Below are 18,840 nucleotides of genomic sequence, written 5' to 3'. Positions count from 1 at the left end.
ATCAGTCAGCGATCCTGGAACACAACTGCTGGTGATGCTGGAACACCCTCTGTGCTGTCTTTCATACACAAAGATTGACATAAACAATTCTCAGTACTAAGCACAGCTTCCAATCAGATTCAGACCTGCCTTGGGAGCTTGATTGTGATTGGTTATTCCGGATGACGGGAGAGAGAGCGAAGGTAACAGCACACTCTTCAGAGGCTACACTCCTACTGTCCTCCTCCTGATCCTTTACAAAGGTGTGCATGTGTTTATTCAGCAGGTGATCACACAGAACAAATAAGTTGAGTGAAGTTTCCAACTTTAGCACAATTGCAGTATTCGCTCGATTGCTTTATTAGCTCACTGGGGGCTTAAAACCAGAATAGTGGGCATTCGGTGATGATTGTTGTTTGGTGGAAATATTCAGCAGACAGAACTCATAAGCTTGCTTGATTTTAACTTGCAAAAATTGGCTTATTGGCGATTGCTGGTCTTAGACCCAAGAGCTGACAGTCCGGTGTGTTGTTGGCGATGTATCGTGTCTCATGCATCTGCTGAGCTGTCCCTGTAGTGTCTTTCTTTTTTTATGGTGCTTGCTCGTCCCAGGGGTACTTGGGTGAAGATGGCCACCCCTTTTGTCTTTTGGTAAGTATGTTTTGTTTCAATGGTCCTAAATACTCTACTTGTGGCCAGCTGATTGGGGGTGGCTTAAAGCTGTCTCTCTGTTCTCTTGGCAGAATCTGCAGTGGCAAGGTACGCGCCGGCCACCCCGCAGGACCAAGCCTGGAAGCCGTCCATTTCCAAGGGAAAGATGGAGGAGAGACAAGATCCACACTCTGATTGGAGGATACAGGGGGCAGCTGATGTACAAGTGGAGAGAAGTCCCGATCAATGGGACAACCACCTAAGGTGAGGAGTGCTTCAAATACAGGATACCTGAATGAATAAGGAGCTACCGATGCAAGTTGCCTGGCAATCATGTTGATCCAGTAGCTTCACTACCTATAACCTGGGACAAGTATGTAGATTCGGAGTTCAGAATTGATCATAAAACCCAAAGGCTTCATTAGCAAAATGGTGGGCTATGTGCAAATGCAGTATTATTAGCATCCATAATCAGAATCCATCTTGTACTGGTCTAGCTTCTCTGATGTGAATTCTAATTGGTTGGTTGATAAAGGGTTATTGTACGTCACACTCATTCAATTTGTCCCTATTACATTGTTAAGTTGAAAATGGGCATTTGTCCACAAAGATCAACCAAAGAGCAGAAAATACAATACAAACCTTCCTTCCTCAGAATTCCAAATCTGCAAAGAACCCAAATAAAGGCAGCTTTTCCCAAATTCTCTATGCCAGAGGACCTCTTATAATCATTTTCAGGTCTCGGGGGAACCCCTGCTAAAATACATTAAGCAGGTTCAGTGGGAAGAATGTCCCTTACATTGGTGGTCAGTGGGAAGAATGTCCCTTACATTGGTGGTCAGTGGGAAGAATGTCCCTTACATTGGAGGTCAGTGGGAAGAATGCTCCTTACATTGGTGGTCAGTAGAAATAATGCTCCTTACATTCGTGATCAGTGGGAAGAATGCTGCTTACATTGGTGATCATTGGGAAGAATGCTCCTTACATTGGTGGTCAGTAGGAAAAATTGCTCTTTACTTTGGTGGTCAGTAGGAAGAATGCTCCTTACATTCGTGATCAGTGGGAAGAATGCTGCTTACATTGGTGGTCAGTGGGAAGAATGCTCCTTACTTTGGTGGTCAGTAGGAAGAATGCTCCTTACATTGGTGGTCAGTGGGAAGAATGCTGCTTACATTGGTGATCATTGGGAAGAATGCTCCTTACATTGGTGGTCAGTAGGAAAAATTGCTCCTTACTTTGGTGGTCAGTGAGAAGAATGCTCCTTACATTGGTGGTCAGTGGGAAGAATGCTCCTTACATTGGTGATCAGTGAGAAGAATGTTCCTTACATTGGTGGTCAGTGGGAAGAATGTCCCTTACATTGGTGGTCAGTGGAAAGAATGCTCCTTACATTGGTGATCAGTGGGAAGAATGCTCCTTACATTGGTGGTCAGTGAGAAGAATGCTCCTTACATTGGTGGTCAGTGGGAAGAATGCTCCTTACATTGGTGGCCAGTGGGAAGAATGCTCCTTACATTGGTGGTCAGTGGGAAGATTGACCCTTACATTGGTGGTCAGTGGAAAGAATGCTCCTTACATTGGTGGCCAGTGGGAAGAATGCTCCTTACATTGGTGGTCAGTAGGAAAAATGGCTCCTTACTTTGGTGGTCAGTAGGAAGAATGCTCCTTATATTGGCGGTCAGTGAGAAGAATGTTCCTTACATTGGTGATCAGTGAGAAGAATGTTCCTTACATTGGTGGTCAGTGGGAAGAATGTCCCTTACATTGGTGATCAGTGGGAAGAATGCTCCTTACATTGGTGATCAGTGGGAAGAATGTCCTTTACATTGGTGGTCAGTGGGAAGAATGCTCCTTACATTGGTGGTCAGTGGGAAGAATGCTCCTTACATTGGTGGTCAGTGAGAACAATGTTCCTTACTAAATACCACCATTACAGGCAGCTAAAAAGATCAGTAGTGTCATGCCAAGTGGCGTTGGACCCAGAATTATACAGGTAAGCTGGAATGGTAGGTCAATCAGCCACAACCTCAAAGAACCCCTAGAAACTTCAGGAGAAACCTTAGTTGATGATGGCTGCTCCAATGCAATTAATAATCCCCCCATCATACGATGGGACTGCGATGGAATAGCCGCCCAACACACTGGTGTGAATATACCCTTACTGTTGGTTCTGGAGCTGCACAAAAGCTTTAGGCTTTAGGAAACAAATATATAAATGAACCACAAGATAATCATTTTGGAGTGGGGACAGGTCTGGGTGTGGAGAAGGAAATATGGAAAATGGAGACAACCTGCATTCATTAGATACAGTAGATAGCTACTAGAATAGGCTTTACGTAAGCTATCAGTTGTAAGAAATGTGCAATTCCAGGTTAGATATTTATTTATTTTAGAAAAAATGTTTAATTCTTTTAGTAAAGTGTTTCCCTCAACAGATCGATATCACTTAGAATAATGAAGATGAGGAAAATGACTTTTTTTTTGCAAATTTAAATAGCATAAGTGATCTTTTTGCATATTTCAGTTATACTATTAGACTGTAGTGATTGCACACATACCACATACAAGTAAATTACTAGTATAGGAATCTTTACAGCAAATACTGAAAAACTGATATCTGTTTATGTTATGTATAGTTCAAAGCCAAAACCTTTTTGTTTAGGATAGAGAAGAGACGTTTTTTTTTTTTGGCTTCCTTTATCATTTTGGGTGATTTCCCTTCACTTTCTGTCTCATAAACACAAGAGGAAGTGAATGGGAAATCTCCAAAGCGAGGGATCTTCTACAGTGCCTTGAAAAAGTATTCATATCCCTTTAAAGTTTTCCAGATTTTGTCATGTTACTACCAAAAATGTAAATGTATTTTATTGGGATTTTATGTGATAGACCAACACAAAGTGGCACATAATTGTGAAGTGGAAGGAAAATGATAAATGTTTTTCGTTTAAACAATTTTATTGAAGAATAGTGAAAAGTGGTACAAAATAATGTCGGCATTTAGAATACAGAGAATATGAACATTTTTCAAAAAAAAAACACACATAGGAATCACATTATAACCAATAAGCAGGTAACAACAAGATTGGATAAAACTTGGTTTAATAGTCACATCAAAATGAAAGGATAACCACAAGATTCATGAGTGGTCAAGGTTGCATTGTGTTTATGTGGTCTTAAGTACTGTATAACTTGGGTAAGGTGCCCAGTCATACAGGACTTCTTATGGCTTTCTTTCAACAATGGTTTTCTTCTTGCCACTCTTCCATAAAGGGCAGATTTGTGGAGTGCAGGACTAATAGTTGTCCTGAGGACAGATTCTCCCACCTGAGCTGTGGATCTCTGCAGCTCCTCCAGAGTTACCATGGGCCTCTTGGCTGCTTCTCTGATGAATGCTCTCCTTGCCCAGCCGGTCAGTTTAGGTGGACGGCCATGTCTTGGTAGGGTTGCAGTTGTGCCATACTCTTTCTCTTTTCGGATTATGGATTGAACAGCGCTCCGTGAGATGTTCAAAGCTTGAAATATTTTCTTATAACCTAACCCTGCTTTACACTTCTCAACAATTTTATCCCTGACCTGTCTAATGTGTTCCTTGGCCTTCATGATGCTGTTTGCTCACTAAAGTTCTCTAGCAAACCCCTGAGGGCTTCACAGAAAAGCTGTATTAATACTGAGATTAAATTATAAGCAGGTGGACTCAATTTACTAATTAATTGACTGCTGAAGGCAATTTGTTCCACTAGATCAGGGATATGCAAACTGTGGCCCTCCAGATGTTGCAGAACTACAAGTCCCATGAGGACGCAAGATTCTGATAGCCACAAACATGACACCCAGAGGCAGAGGCATGATGGGACTTGTAGTTTTGCAACAGCTGGAGGGCCACAGTTTGCATATCCCTGCTCTAGGTTTTAGTTAGGGGTATCAGAGTAAGGGGGGCTGAATACAAATGCATGCCCCGCTTTTTTAGATATTTATTTGTAAAACATTTTGAAAACCATTTATCATTTTCCTTCCACTTCACAATTATGTGCCACTTTGTGTTGGTCTATCACATAAAATCCCAATAAAATACATTTACATTTTTGGTTGTAAAATGAAAAATGTGGAAAATTTCAAGGTGTGTGAATACTTTTTCAAGGCACTGTATTAGACTTCTATTAGACAAATGTCTGCAATAGAGAATGTCCCCTCTCTTCCTGTTCTGGTCAGTTTTGGATTTTCCTTTACTTTCTGTCTCAGTGACAATGATCACCAGGAGAAATAGAGAGGGGAAACTCCCCAACGGGGGACATAGACAGCAATAAAAAGCGCTAGACCATAATGAGTCCAAGAGGGTTTTTATTATTCATAAGTTGAATACAACAGCCAACACATTTAAGTGGTTCACATAATCCTACTTCCTCAGTTCATATTTAACATCTAAGCCCTGATGAAGAAGGATGGTTTGGACCCCCAAAACGTGTTGGAGGTATTATTCAATCTTTTGATGAACGATTAAAGCTGTCTTGTACTTATTTTGGTCTGGTGATCTGTCTTCACCTTTATATTTACTGGATTTTTACTGGGAGCCCATAATGAGGGCACCTTGTTTGGCAAGAGCAGGGCCATTGTGCCTTAGAAAATCTAATTGGATTGACCATAGGTAATTCTGTATTACTTAAAACCATTGTTCCAAGCACCTCCCTGTAATTTCTTTGGATTTAGCAATAAAAACCAAAAGGGGTTCTCATACTTCCACACTATCTAAAACTAATACTAAAAGTATTTTTTTAAAAAGTTCTGGGTTTAAATAAACTTTAGCTGCACAATTATAAGAATTGCTGAAACAACTGTATTGGTTTATATATGTATATATATTCATACATTTAGATCTTTAATAGACATATAGATACTGCTTTAGGTGATATCCTTTGTTGATCATCTGCTACAGTCTCCCAACTTTCTAAACAAAGGTCCAATTACTGTCCTTTAGACTACAGAGGAGCCGGACTGTGGCCAGATAAAGTAGAAAATGGCCTAGTGTTACTAGGAGTAAATAAAGCCTCAGGCTGGGTGGTAATTGGGAGTAAAACAAATTGACATAGTGCCTGTGATCAGTAGGGGGAGTCATTAGAGTCAGTGGGAGGAATAGTGCCCTATTATTAGGATCAGTGGGAGGAATAGTGCCCCATCGTTAGGGTTAGTGGGAGGAATAGCGCCCTATCATTAGAGTCAGTAGGAGGAATAGTGCCCTACCATTGGTATCAGTGGGAGGAATAGTGCCCCATCATTGGTGTCAGTGGGAGGAATAGTGCCCCATCATTGGTGTCAGTGGGAGGAATAGTGCCCCATCATTGGTATCAGTGGGAGGAATAGTGCCCCATCATTGGTATCAGTGGGAGGAATAGTGCCCCATCATTGGTATCAGTGGGAGGAATAGTGCCCCATCATTTTTGTAAGTGGGAGGAATAGTGCCCCAGCATTGGTATCAGTGGGATGAATAGTGCCCCATCATTGGTATCACTGGGAGGAATAGTGCCCCATCATTGGTGTCAGTGGGAGGAATAGTGCCCCATAATTGGTGTCAGTGGGAGGAATAGTGCCCCATCACGGGTGTCAGTGGGAGGAATATTGTCCCATCATTAGTATCAGTGGGATGAATAGTTCCCCATCACTGATATCAGTGGGAGGAATAGTGCCCCATCATTGGTATCAGTGGGAGGAATAAAGCCCCATCATTGTATTAAGTGGAGGAATAGAGCCCCATCATTGTATTAGGTGGAGGAATAGAGCCCCATCTTTAGTCCCAGTGGGAAGAATAGTGTTCCGTCGTTTATATGAATCAGAGGAATTATGCCCCATTGTTGGTGTCAGTGGGACACATCATTCCAAAGGTTTTTATTGCAGAAAGATCACATCACAAGAGAAAGTGCAACGTTTCAAAGCCTCGGAGGACCCCTTCCTCAGGCAGGTGATGAAGTGAGATGAATAGAGCACCATCACTGGTGTCATAGGGTCAGGATAAGAGCACTATCACTGGTATAATTGGGAGGAATGGAGCCTCATCATTGGTGTCAGTGGTGGGAATAGTATCTTGTATCAGTGAGGGTAATGGTGCCCTGCGGGCCCAATAAAGGCAAGCAAAGGGCTGCATCTGGCTTGCCGGTCGCAGTTTGGAGACCACTGGTCTAGTAGAACATTCTTTGGCACATGGGGGGGCACATGACATTTTCGCAACTGTTATGGCACTTTTCCACTGCAAGTACCGGCTCGGCTCCACTCGGCCCTGCTTCTTGCATGGTACGGTGTTCGTTACGGTTCGGTACGGTTTGCTTTTCCACTAATAGTAAGTGGGTAGGATAACAACGATTCTCTGACCAATCAGTGGCTAGTAGTGACAAACAGTCAAGGCTGCATGCAAAGGATTGTGGGATATGGTACCGGTACGGCCCTCTAGGAACCACAACCGAGGTGGTACTGTTTAAGCGAGCCGTACCGTTCGGTTTCATGCAGTGGAAAAGCGCCGCCGTACCGTACCGAACCGTTCCAACACCGTACCATGCGGTACCATGCAGTGGAAAAGCGCAAAAGCGAGCCGAACCATTCGGTTCCATGTAGTGGAAAAGCGTCATTATTACAAGATAAGGCACAATTCTTAGTCATGTTACATATCTTGAAAATGTATGTTATAATAGTCCTTTGTATGATACAGTCTGTATAAACGACTACAAAACCCTGCATGCTCATAGTTACATTGTTAGCCAGGTAAAGAAAGATAAATGTCCACCTAGTTCAACCAGTATAAGAAAACTGCGTACCCAAAACCCATTCAGGAATTGACCCCAGGCCTGGTCAGTTTTTTTTAGGTATCTGTTACCATTGTCCAACATGATCCTTGTCTTATAATACATACTGTATATCCTTAGGATACAATTGTTTTAGCAATATGGAATACAATACCAATTTTTGTCCCAGTCGGAAACCTCGGGGGCAGGGACTGTGACTGATCAGTATGTAAAGTGCTTTGTAAATTGCTGATGATATATTAACGGCAGTAATTAATATTTTATTCTGTTATGGAATAAGTGCCCTGTTGGTTGCAAGGCTTATTTAATACAAGCACTTCTCTTTTTTGTGATCGTACCATAATAGCTGGGTAAAAAGACAACGTAAAGGGTAATGACTGCTTGGTACATAGAGGATAATTTTTCTCCCTGCAAGATAGAATTCTTGGTGGTCAGCGTGTTACAATAATTATGAACAAATGCACACATAGGGGATGGGTAGTAAGTCTTTAATTTTTGCCAGACGACACACATACGAATATATATTGCAAAAGGGTGCATCCTCGTTAATTTTTAGCTGAGCTGCATTTTTGCAGGATGTAGTTCAACTAGGTTTCATGGCAGAAAGCAGATTAGCACACCCAATATGCAATATCCTATAATGCAACAAAATTGCCTCCATTAAAGAAAATTAAACGCAAAGTGCATTAAAGCCTATTTATTTTTAATCAGCACAAGGGACAGTACTTACATTCAATGAGAATTATCCCTTGTGCTGATGACTGCTCTCTTAGTTAAAGTTTTCTATCCTATGCCTCTCCTCTGCCCCTTACCCACACAGTGGTAACCTTCTTGGCTTAATGCAGCTGCTGGACCAGTCATAAGCACTTGTCAAGGGTGCCGACTATACCTGGCCTTTCTGCCCCTCTCCTCCATTCATAGATCTGTACTATAGATTTCACCAATGAAAAGCACTCTATGAATGAGGGACGAATAAAGGTCCGCCTCCTCCATTTATAAAGTGATTTTGATTGATAAAAGCTATATTACATCTTTGAATGAAGGTGAGAAAGGAAAGTGTGGGCATAGTCGGCACTCTTGACAAGTGCCTATGACAGGTCCAGCAGCTGTATTACCCACCTAGCACCCAAAGGTTACCACTGTGGGGCTTTAGGGGAGGGGGCAGAGGACAGAAGATTCAACTAAGAGAACAGGTCCAGTAGCTGTATTAACCGATCTAGCACTCAAAGATTACTGCTGCAGGTATGTAGGGGAGGAAGGGGCAAAGGATGGAAGATTTCAACCAAGACGGCCGACACCAGCACAAGGGACACCTTTTGTATTGAATGTAAGTACTTTCCCTTGTGCTGTTTTAAAAATAAATAGGGCTTTAGGAGAAAAGTCAAATTGACCAGAGTAACTAGTCAGATTATAGACAGAGTGATCAATTCATCCTTCACTGGTATATAGTAGGGATCGACCAATATAGTTTTTTTCATTGCCGATACCGATATTTTGGTCATCGTGTATCGGTATCGACTGATATAGGCCGATATTTTCGTACATTTAAAAAAAAATTAATTTTTTATTTTACTTGACAGGTACTGTTGTGGAGGAATCTGGGGGTCTAAAGGGCCCCAAACGCCTCCTCTGCACTTAAAAGCATTCAAAACACCAAGTTTGGCTGTTTTGAATGCTGTCATTTTTTTTTATCTGGCGCCAGTAGCTGGAAGTGATGTCATGACATCACTTCCGGGTTTTTGCATGGAGACCCGTTCAGAGCTGAATACAGCTTTGATCGGGTCTTCGGTGGACGGCAGGCTGGTTACCCGGGTCTCCCGGTGGCACGGGAGACCTGGGCGAGCTGCGGAAGGTGGCGGGAGGGGGACGTCCCCTCTCACTCCTTGTAATGACAGCTGAGCGGCTTCTCAGCCGCATCGGTTGTCTTTACAAGACAGCCAACCGTCGGCTATGAACGCCGGTACCGGGATGATGCCTTTAGCTGCAGGAATCACTCCGGTACAAGCACGTTCCCCAAATATCGGCAATATCGGTAACCTCAGGGGCAGATTCCGATATATCGGGGAAAGTGCAGATCGGCCCCCAATATATCGGCTTTGACGATAAATGGTCGATCCCTAGTATACAGCAAGCCAATTGGTTGCTGCAATATGGTGTACTAGACAAGGCACATCACCTCTGCTCTTTGCATCACCACATTGGAATAGCCAATAAGAGGAAATGGGAAATGGAGTTCAAAGATGTCTGCCTAGCGTCAGCGAGGAGTCTCTGTACCCGAGCCAGTATTCATGACACTGCAGCCTGATGAGTATTCATGTGTACACAGCTTCTGCGCTTTAAGGGGCCCATTTATAGGTCAACAAAATAGTCGCTTCTTGTTCAGCCCCACCTGGCCCAATTTCAGCAATTCTGACCTGCTTTTCCTCTAAATTTTTCCAAGTTTTCACTAAATTTGACAGGAAAGTTGCAATGTTCAAATGGAGTATAAAAATGGATTAGCAGCTGGTATAAAACAGAAGCTGAGACAGTTCTATAGAAAAAAATATGAAAATTACACCTTGAGAAAGGTAACTTCTCAGTTTTTCCCTTTGCTGAAAATAAAGAATTTCCTCCAGGGATAGGACAGCATAAAATTGGTGTAAAAATGGAATAAAAATATTGAAGCGTCTTTATAGATTGGAGGAATTCATATACTGTACAGGAGAGATATTGCTGAAATATTTATTTACTTTGGATATTTGGTGAAAATTAACAGATGATGAATATTTCCTATTCCAGAATTGGTAACAATGTATCTACCCTAATTCTTTATAAGTACGGTTGCAACATTGTATTTTGCAATAATAATTATTTATTATTTATAGTATCTATCTAGCTTTGTTTCTTTCCTTCTTATCTGTCTTATCCTATCTTATCTTAATATTCTTTCATTATCTGCCTTTCTAATAAATAGTATAATAAATAATGTCCGTCTTTCTTTATGCGATTAATAAATAACCAAAATATATATTTCCCCCGTTTATTTTTTTCTGTGTTTAAAAGAAAAGGCTATACTAAAAATCTGCAGAATTTTCCTACAACAAATAAATACCGACTGATATCTTATGTCTCCCCATAGAAAATTTCAGTGCAGGAGTGCAAACAGCAATGACAGTGTGCAAAGTACACAAAGCTGCATCAGCCAATCTAAAATCCTTCTACACATTCAGCCTCTGATTGGCTGATTTGTCTTACTTAGTTAAATAAGCCTGTAAAACGTTAACTATGAGTTGGGAAATTACCTTATTTAGGAAAACAGCCGCTGATACCTGTTTATGCAATAATATTATAATTAATTTATACCTTGCAGCTGGTTACAGTTAGGCTTGGCTAAAAATCATTATTGGGATCCGCTGGGAGTCGCCATTGTTTGTCAAAGTGCTTGATTGCTGAATGACTGACCTCACACACCATCTCCCAGCTCCGGAGTGTGCAGTTTGTGGGATCAGGTGGCTGGCAAGCTAGACTTTAGGTGACCTGCATGCCTTTGACACTCTTGATCAAGTGTATAGATTTCTGTGTTGGGAGACTTTGAAGATAAACTACAAGCCCCAGCATTTCCTGCTAGTTGAAGGTTGGCATAGCATCTGGAGTATAGCACCAAGTTCTTGCATTCTAAAAAAAAAAAAAAAAAAAAAAAAACAACTTTTTTTTTCTTTATAAAATGTTTTCTTTTTTTCTCTTAAAAAAATACTTTCTTTCTTACCTATTAAAATTTACTCTTTTGGAAATTAGATGACAAATGTTGCAGTCATTGGGGTTGGTGATAGAAAATATCCACTTGACAAACAGAATGCTGACTGAGCACTGTAAAAAGGATGAAGCTGTGTTAAATACAATCAGCCAATCACGCACTACCAAAAATCCTTTTTTTTTTTTTTTTTTTAAAACCCTTGCATATGATTGGGTATTTGAAGTGAAGTGAGGATTTTACCCTACTTACTACGATATGAACACCCTCTATATCTTTAGTAAATCCATCCTATTGAATCATTTGTTACATTCTTTATATTATGAAGAGAATGCATATTTCTATGCAATGACTGTTGTAGGAATTAAAAAAAAAAAAAAAAAGTGCATTTCTGAGCTGTCTACTTTGACACACTCATAATTTGTTAATTTTTTAAAATCCCCCAGTTAACAGTTTGGGAATCTGGAGGCATTCAGGATGATAATTGACAAATATGCCAAGTGTGGGTTGGCATGTTGGCTAGATAAAAACACACTTTAAATGTTGTATTAGTAAAAAAACATAGGTGAATTTGCTAATGCACTCCATAACTGTTAATGATATAGATCAGTGGTCTCCAAACTGCGGCGCAAGAGCTGGATGTGGCCTTTTGCTTACCTCTATCCAGCCCTTTGGGCACTATTCCTTCAACTAATAACAATGATACCTCCCTCTGACACCAGCAATGAGGGACTCTTCGTCCCACTGACACCAACTGTGGGGCACTATTCCTTCTTCTGATACAAGTCACTATTCCTCCCACTGATACCAATGATGAGGCACTATTCCTCCCACTGCTACCAATGATGGGGCACTATTCCTCCCACTGATACCAATGATGGGGCACTATTCCTTCCACTAATACCAATGATGGGGCACTATTCCTTCCACTAATACCAATGATGGGGCACTATTCCTCCCACTGATACCAATGATGGGGAACTATTCCTCCCACTGCTACCAAGGATGGGGAAATATTCCTCTCATTATATCAAAGATGGGGCACTATTCCTCCCACTGCTACCAATGATGGGGCACTATTCCTCCCACTGCTACCAATGATGGGGCACTATTCCTCCCACTGCTACCAATGATGAGGCACTATTTCTTCCACTGATACCACTGATGGGGCACTATTCTTCCCACTGCTACCAATGATGGGGCACTATTCCTCCCACTGACACCAATGACGGGGCACTATTCCTCCCACTGACACACCATTGAAGGGGCAATGGTTACATCCGCTGACAACAGGACATTTTCTACTTCTATTAGGCAAAGTCTAGGATCCCTAAAGTCTGAAGGACAGCAAACTGGCCCTTTGTTTTGGAAGATTGTTAACCCCTGATTATAGATGATAGAAAGACTTGTTTTGGGTTGAGTTGGGGGAAGTCAAAGAACACCATCAGGCCCCGGTGGGGTAAGTTTCAACTCCCACAGGGTTTCAGCATCATCAGGGGCGTAGACAAACGCATCCCCCAGTTACAAAGACCATGAAGAATATAGTATGAAAACAAAAATTAGTTAAACACCCAAGTGTTTTTTTTTTTTTTTTACTACTCGTTATCCTTATGTTGGTTTTTAAAACAATAAATGCAATCATTTAGAGGTTGGATCAAATGTTTAACATAATATAATACTTTTTTAGGTAAATAGTGTATTCTTATAAAGGGCTATACATCAGACCAAAACGAGGGACAATTGAAGAGGGACAGAAGAATTTGATTCGAAAATTGGCACAGTGCTTTCAAAAAAGGGCCAATTGAGACCTATGGGTTCACAGTCTGGAGAAAACCGACCTATAGTCCATTCTGTGGGGGAAATTTTACCACCAGTTACCTTGGTTTTGGGTGTTCCAGATCACATTTCTTGCGCCCAAATAGGAGAGCTGAGTTTGGTGAATTCATACCACCCTATGGGGCCATCTATAAAACAAAGGTTTAGAATCCTGGATCAGTACTTTAGAAGCTGTGTGCAAAGGACAAATCACTAGTCACCTGTATTGGCTGTGGGTTCCCTGCAGCTGACCTTTCCCGCATTACTGATTTACCATACCTTGTTCTGAACCATATCTTTGTGTGGAGGCAGCCATCTTGTAGAGGCAGGGTTTTGCTTTCTCATGTCAGAGCTGATCCCTAAGGATTGTTGACGTAATCACTGGTAGGGAATAATCAAACAGCAAGAGTAGTGGAGAAAGCATAGATCCCTTGGTGGGGAATATAACAGAAGCAGGGAGATCCATGCACTGCAGATCCTCAGGTACAGATTCCTCTCCAGCAAGGAGAACAGTGAGCAGGACAGCAGTGACATCACCAAATCAAAACCAAAAGCACAATACACTTCGGGGGGGGGGACTCTGGGTTAATCAAAAATGGGGAAAGGTCTGGGGGTCTTAGTAGAAGATAGGCTTAGCAATAGCATGCTATGTCAAGCTGCAGCTGCCACAGCCGGCAATATTAGCATGCATAAGGAAGACAATGTATTCCAGAGATAAAACTATAATCCTACCACTTTATAAAACTCTGGTCCGACCGCATCTGGAGTATTCTGTCCAGTTCTGGTCGCCGGTCCTCAGGAGGGATGTGTTGGAGCTGAAGAGAGTCCAGAGAAGGGCAACAAAACTGATTAGGGGATTGGAGGACCTTAATTATGAAGAGCGCTTACAAGCGCTTGATTTATTCTCCTTGAAGAGCTTCTTCTAAGCTGCATCAAGCTGCTTTTGCAATACCATTGACTTGTATAGGGAGAAAAAGTTTGATAGATTGAAAAGCGGGTGTACATGGGCTCTAAGGCTTCCAATTTTTAATACATGCATTTGTTCTTCCTATTTCAGGACCTTCGGTGGAGAAGAGCTGGGCTCCACCAGCTGGAAGAAACAAAAGAAGAAAAATAAAAAAGGAGAGCGAAAGAACAATAAAAAAGAAAAGAAAGCAAAGGGGGCTGGAAAGGAGGAGAAATGTGAAAAGAAAAGGCCAAAAGAAGGGAAAAATGGACAAGAAAGGGTTCTGCGGAAAGAAGAAAAGAAAACAAGAAAAGGAAGAGTGATGAAAGAAAACTGAAAATGAGGAAAATAGGAACACGGCTGGAGAGACACAATGGCAGTATGGCACGGTCGGAGAGAAGGGATATTAGAGAGAGACCTGGGGGGGGGGAGCTGGACCTTCCCTACTCAGGGCGCAGCGACCGGCGACAAAAGCCAACCAAACAAGAACACAAAAGAAAAAGAAGAAACAGCAATCTGAAGGAAAATAATTTTTCCTTGAACAAAAAAATTGTAATTACTAAATGAAGGACGGCATAACTGATCAAATTTAAAAATGTGATGAAACTTCATACATTGATGTAAAATTTTGGTATAAACCCCTTTTTAGCGTTTTGGCCGGTCAGGTGTGGGGATGAGCGGAATGATTTTGGTGAGATTTCACCAAGGCTGAAAATCTAAATTTTGCTGCTTGGTGACATTTGCTTGAAAAATATCTATTCTTTGTTTTCCTATTAAGTGGGTGCTTTTGGTTCTATTTAGGGCAGTTTGGTTTCTTTTTCTTTCATCTAGTGTTCTTTGTATTGTTTTTGTGTATTTGATCAATGTTTGTGAATTGTCAATTTCAGTTTTTTTTTTGCACTTCTTTGCACTGTCTTTTTTTTTTCTTTCCGTGGAAAAAAAGAAAACATAAAATAATGAGGCTAATGAGGGTCCCGTGAAAGGAGCTTCTATATATCTCTGGAGCCATTTAATGCTCATTGCACGCTTAAAAACCACCTTAAAGGGTATCTAAACTCAAAACCAAAAATGCATTGCAGCTTCCCAGTCCTTACATGTGGTAGCTACATTAGTTTTCTTTTTCAGGCTTTGTTCCTTTATTTTCATATGACTCTGCCAAAAACACACTTCCTGACCCAAAAGTGTGCGCAGCCGATTGCATTAGGGTGTGCACCCCAAAGCTCAAACACACATGCCTTTCTCTGCAGCCTTAGCAGCATGGGACAGTGAATGAATAGGAAGTGCGCTGTGCTGATCACAGCAGGAGCTGGTCGCCGGCGGCGCACATACGTGCCCCAGACCAGGAAGAGCGAAATCACATACACGTATGTGATTTCACCCAGAGAGGCCTCCCCACTGCAATAAATGTACATGGGGCAGTCTAGGTTAAAATCCACACTGTATGGCATCCATAGTTGAAGTGCCACACCAAGAGTTAAATACTGGGAATACCTATTGATCCTGCCAGAAATTCTGTGTTCTTGTCATTACCTGTGAGCTTCAAAGAAAGAACAAAGAACAGTGTATTTCTATTGTACAAACTACTAATTCCATCAATCCAGCATGTAATGGAGGTGAACCAAGGTAGACATGTTTAAAGCCCAGCCTCACCGGAAGTGACACGAACACTGAATTTCTGGCAGGATCAACAGGTAATTTCAATACTTGCTGAAATTGTACTTAGACTGAATAATGAAAACTAATGCTACCACCACATCTAAATACTGGTAAGCTGCAATTTATATTTAATTGTAAAATAAAATGCATTCATGGTTTAAGTGTTAAATTAATGAATACATTGTTAAAATGTGTTTAATTAAATGAAATAATTAAATTTAATTAGCTGCAATTTACATTCAAGTGTAAAATAAAAAAGAAATGCAGGTGGTTCTAAAGCCTAAACATTTTTTTATCTTAACTCTCTGCATTAAGGTAAAAAATGTTTAGGTATCAGTATCACCTCCTCACAACACCCCCACCACCCACTTACTCGAGCCCTCACTGGACCCAGTCCTGTGCCTGTCTGTAGTGGCTCTGTCTTCTTTCCCTCCTCTCTCAGACTTTGGCGAGAAGCCATTGGTTCCCAATGCTGTCAGTCATATGCTGTGAGGGGAAGGCAGGGCAAGCCACGCTGCCTATGTCTATAGATGCAGGCAGCGCAGCTTGGGATCGAGCCCACAGATATGCCACGATAGAAAGCGGCTTCCTACGGTGGCACACCAAGAAGAGGAGGAGCTAGGACTGCCAGTGGGGGACCTGAGAAGTAGAGTTTCGGGGCCACTCTGTGCAGTTCCACTGCACAGAATAGGTAGGTATAACATGTTTTTTATTTAAAAAAAAAATAAATCCCTTGAAATCACTTTGTTTTCTTGTTAAATGTATGTATCATTTATATAGATATAATTAAATTATAATTAAAATATTATATGGGTTTGTATAAATATAATATAATTATAAATATAATATATATAACATAATTATAATTAATTGTCAAGCGTCACCAGTGACACCAATCAGTAAAATATCTGTACACTGTGACAGGGAGTGAAAGGGTTAATCAAGGGGTTAAATGTGCCCAACTGTGTGTTGTGGTGTCAGTGTAGTGCTTTTACTCACTTTAGATGCTCTCTCCTCTCATGCTGGAACCGAAAAGGGCTCCAGGATAGGAGATTGCATCATTTCCTGTGCCTGTGTTTACATGTTTTGCCATTCTTCAGAATCGATTGGCCTGGACCTCTAGATTGATTGGTTCTGAAACTAATCAGATCATCGCGGGGACAGCGGGCATGTGTGCCCCCTACCAGTGGGCGCGAATCACATACTTAATCATGATTTCACGCAGCTGGGTCGCCATGCTGCAGTAAAAGTATGTGGGGTGGTTCAGAACAGGTTAATTAAATCAAATCACTTAATTTAATTAACTTCAATTTACATTTATTTAATTGCAATTTTAGGATTTCCATTTTGTTTTTGGGTTTAGATACACCTTGACTTCACCTTCCTCATTAACCCTGAATGCATTCAGTCAAGATGGCAAAATTTGGTGCAAATCTATTACTTTTTGCTAAAATTTTAGCTTTACTCATCCCCAGTCAGAGAATATACCGGAAACATACCTACTTTAGCATGCCTCCTGTGTGTATCTGACAGTTGCTAGTGCCCGGAGCATTTGGTAATCACATAGCAGTTCCTTGCTCTTTATCGGTTGTGTGCGGTAGGTGAATAGGGAGGTGGGAGCAGCCATGTGCTGGATTCCTTCTCATCTCCATCCTCTTGCCGAAAGCTAGGCGAGGGGATTATAGGGAGTGGAACTGCTATGTGACTATCAGCATGGGCCAGCGAGTCTCAAATAGAAATGGATGCCAAAGCAAGTATTCTGCTACATTCCTATTATGTACTATCCACCTGGCCTGTTTATTCTACTAAAAGGGGTTTATGGCTTGACTTTTCCAGTTGTTTATTCTGAGATGGCATTATATATTTGCAAAGAATCAGCTTCAAGCAGTGTGTAAGCCTAAAGTCAATGACAGACCTAGTCTAAGTGGAGGGAAGCAAATCTGTCACAAGACAAAAAGCACCTAGAGATGTGACAGTAATCCTATAAATGAGTCTGGCAGGGCTGCATCTCTGGGTAATAGGAAATCTGCTCTGATTCTCTTTATGCCTAATGGTGACCACACATGCTTTGATGTTTTTATTTTTAAATTGTTCAAAATGCAATTAGATCAGAATGATCGAATCTACTCCCAATCAAATAGCCACAACTTCCCTTTAGGCTCCTTTCACATCAGCAGACTTTGATGAGACTTTAATGGAAAAGGTCTGGAAGTCCCACATCTCGGTTAAACCCCATAAGGTGTATGACAACCTCAGCCTGGGCTCCAACCAGACCACGCCCCCAACGCATTTCACTCCGTCCACTAAACTCTCCCCATGACTAAGCTCCACAGGTGGAGTGAAATGTGTTGGGGCATGGCCTGGTTGGGGCCGGGGCTGAGGTTGTCATATACCTTCTTACGAGGTTTTGCAGAGATGTGCAACTTTCCAGGACCTTTTCCATTAGGTGTCTAGAGCTGGGACGAGCTCTGTCCTTGTCTGCACTCCAAGCGAATGCTACACAAGAGGACCCAGTAGAGCCTTGAGCGGCACCAGGAAATTTGGTTTGATGCGACTTTTGGTGCGACTTTGATCCGACTTTACACTCTCTGGACCAAAGTCACATCAGATCACACCAAAGTAGAGCAGGCACCTTTTCAAAATCGCTGCGACTTTAAGTTGCATCGATCTGAACGGTTGACATGCAAACAATGAGCTGCGACTTGTCCAAAGTTGCATGACAATTCGCACAAGTGTGAATGGTCCCTTAGACTCAATTTTGATGAAATGTGATCAAACTGAGTCGATCAGCCAGGGTAGAAATGTATCAATAGTTTTGCATTGATCGGCAGCATCGAGATACTTCGTCCATGAATGTGATTTTATCTCGATCGATCAGCTTATGAGATTGCATGGTGGAAACAGGGATGCTACTGATAACTTGATTGATTGTATCTCAACTATTGATTAAAATTCACTTCCCTATGTGTGGCATATCAATCTAATGTGATTTGAACTATAGATTGATTATTCCTATCGGAAGAGACCGTTCAAACGAGAAAGTGATCATTAACTAAAGCATGTTTTGCCATCCTAAGTCCTAAAACCTAATTTTCAGATACAGATAGATGCCAGCAGTGATTCTTTTTTTTAATATATTTCTCAGGGAACCTTGTGGCAGGATCTTTCTGCTGCAGCTCCCATCTCTTACTCTAGTCTTTTGAGGAGTCTCGTTCCTCCAGCTGCATTTTCTTCAATAATAAAAAAAAGATTAAAACTCCAACAGTGGCAATGAGACC

General features: G+C 41.5%; 1 protein-coding gene across 2 annotated transcripts in view; it reads left to right on the top strand.

Moving 5' to 3' along the window:
- Positions 1–18,840, top strand: part of IHH (Indian hedgehog signaling molecule) — a 159,551-nt gene that overhangs the window by 109,565 nt on the left and 31,146 nt on the right. Inside the window, exons 3-4 of one of the 2 annotated variants that reach the window (XM_082260104.1) lie at positions 723–894; positions 14,018–14,547. The exons of the other annotated variant lie outside the window; for it this stretch is intronic. Coding sequence (XP_082116230.1) covers positions 723–894; positions 14,018–14,243 — 398 coding nt within the window. The 3' untranslated portion in view covers positions 14,244–14,547. Of the gene's footprint in view, positions 1–722; positions 895–14,017; positions 14,548–18,840 lie in introns of those variants that run through there. 2 annotated transcript variants of the gene reach the window in all.

The sequence above is a fragment of the Pelophylax lessonae genome (assembly GCF_965119305.1).
Source record: "Pelophylax lessonae genome assembly, chromosome: 6".
Lineage (NCBI taxonomy): Eukaryota > Metazoa > Chordata > Amphibia > Anura > Ranidae > Pelophylax > Pelophylax lessonae.
Note: the sequence above shows the minus strand (reverse complement) of the source record. Positions and strands in the feature narration are given on the sequence as shown.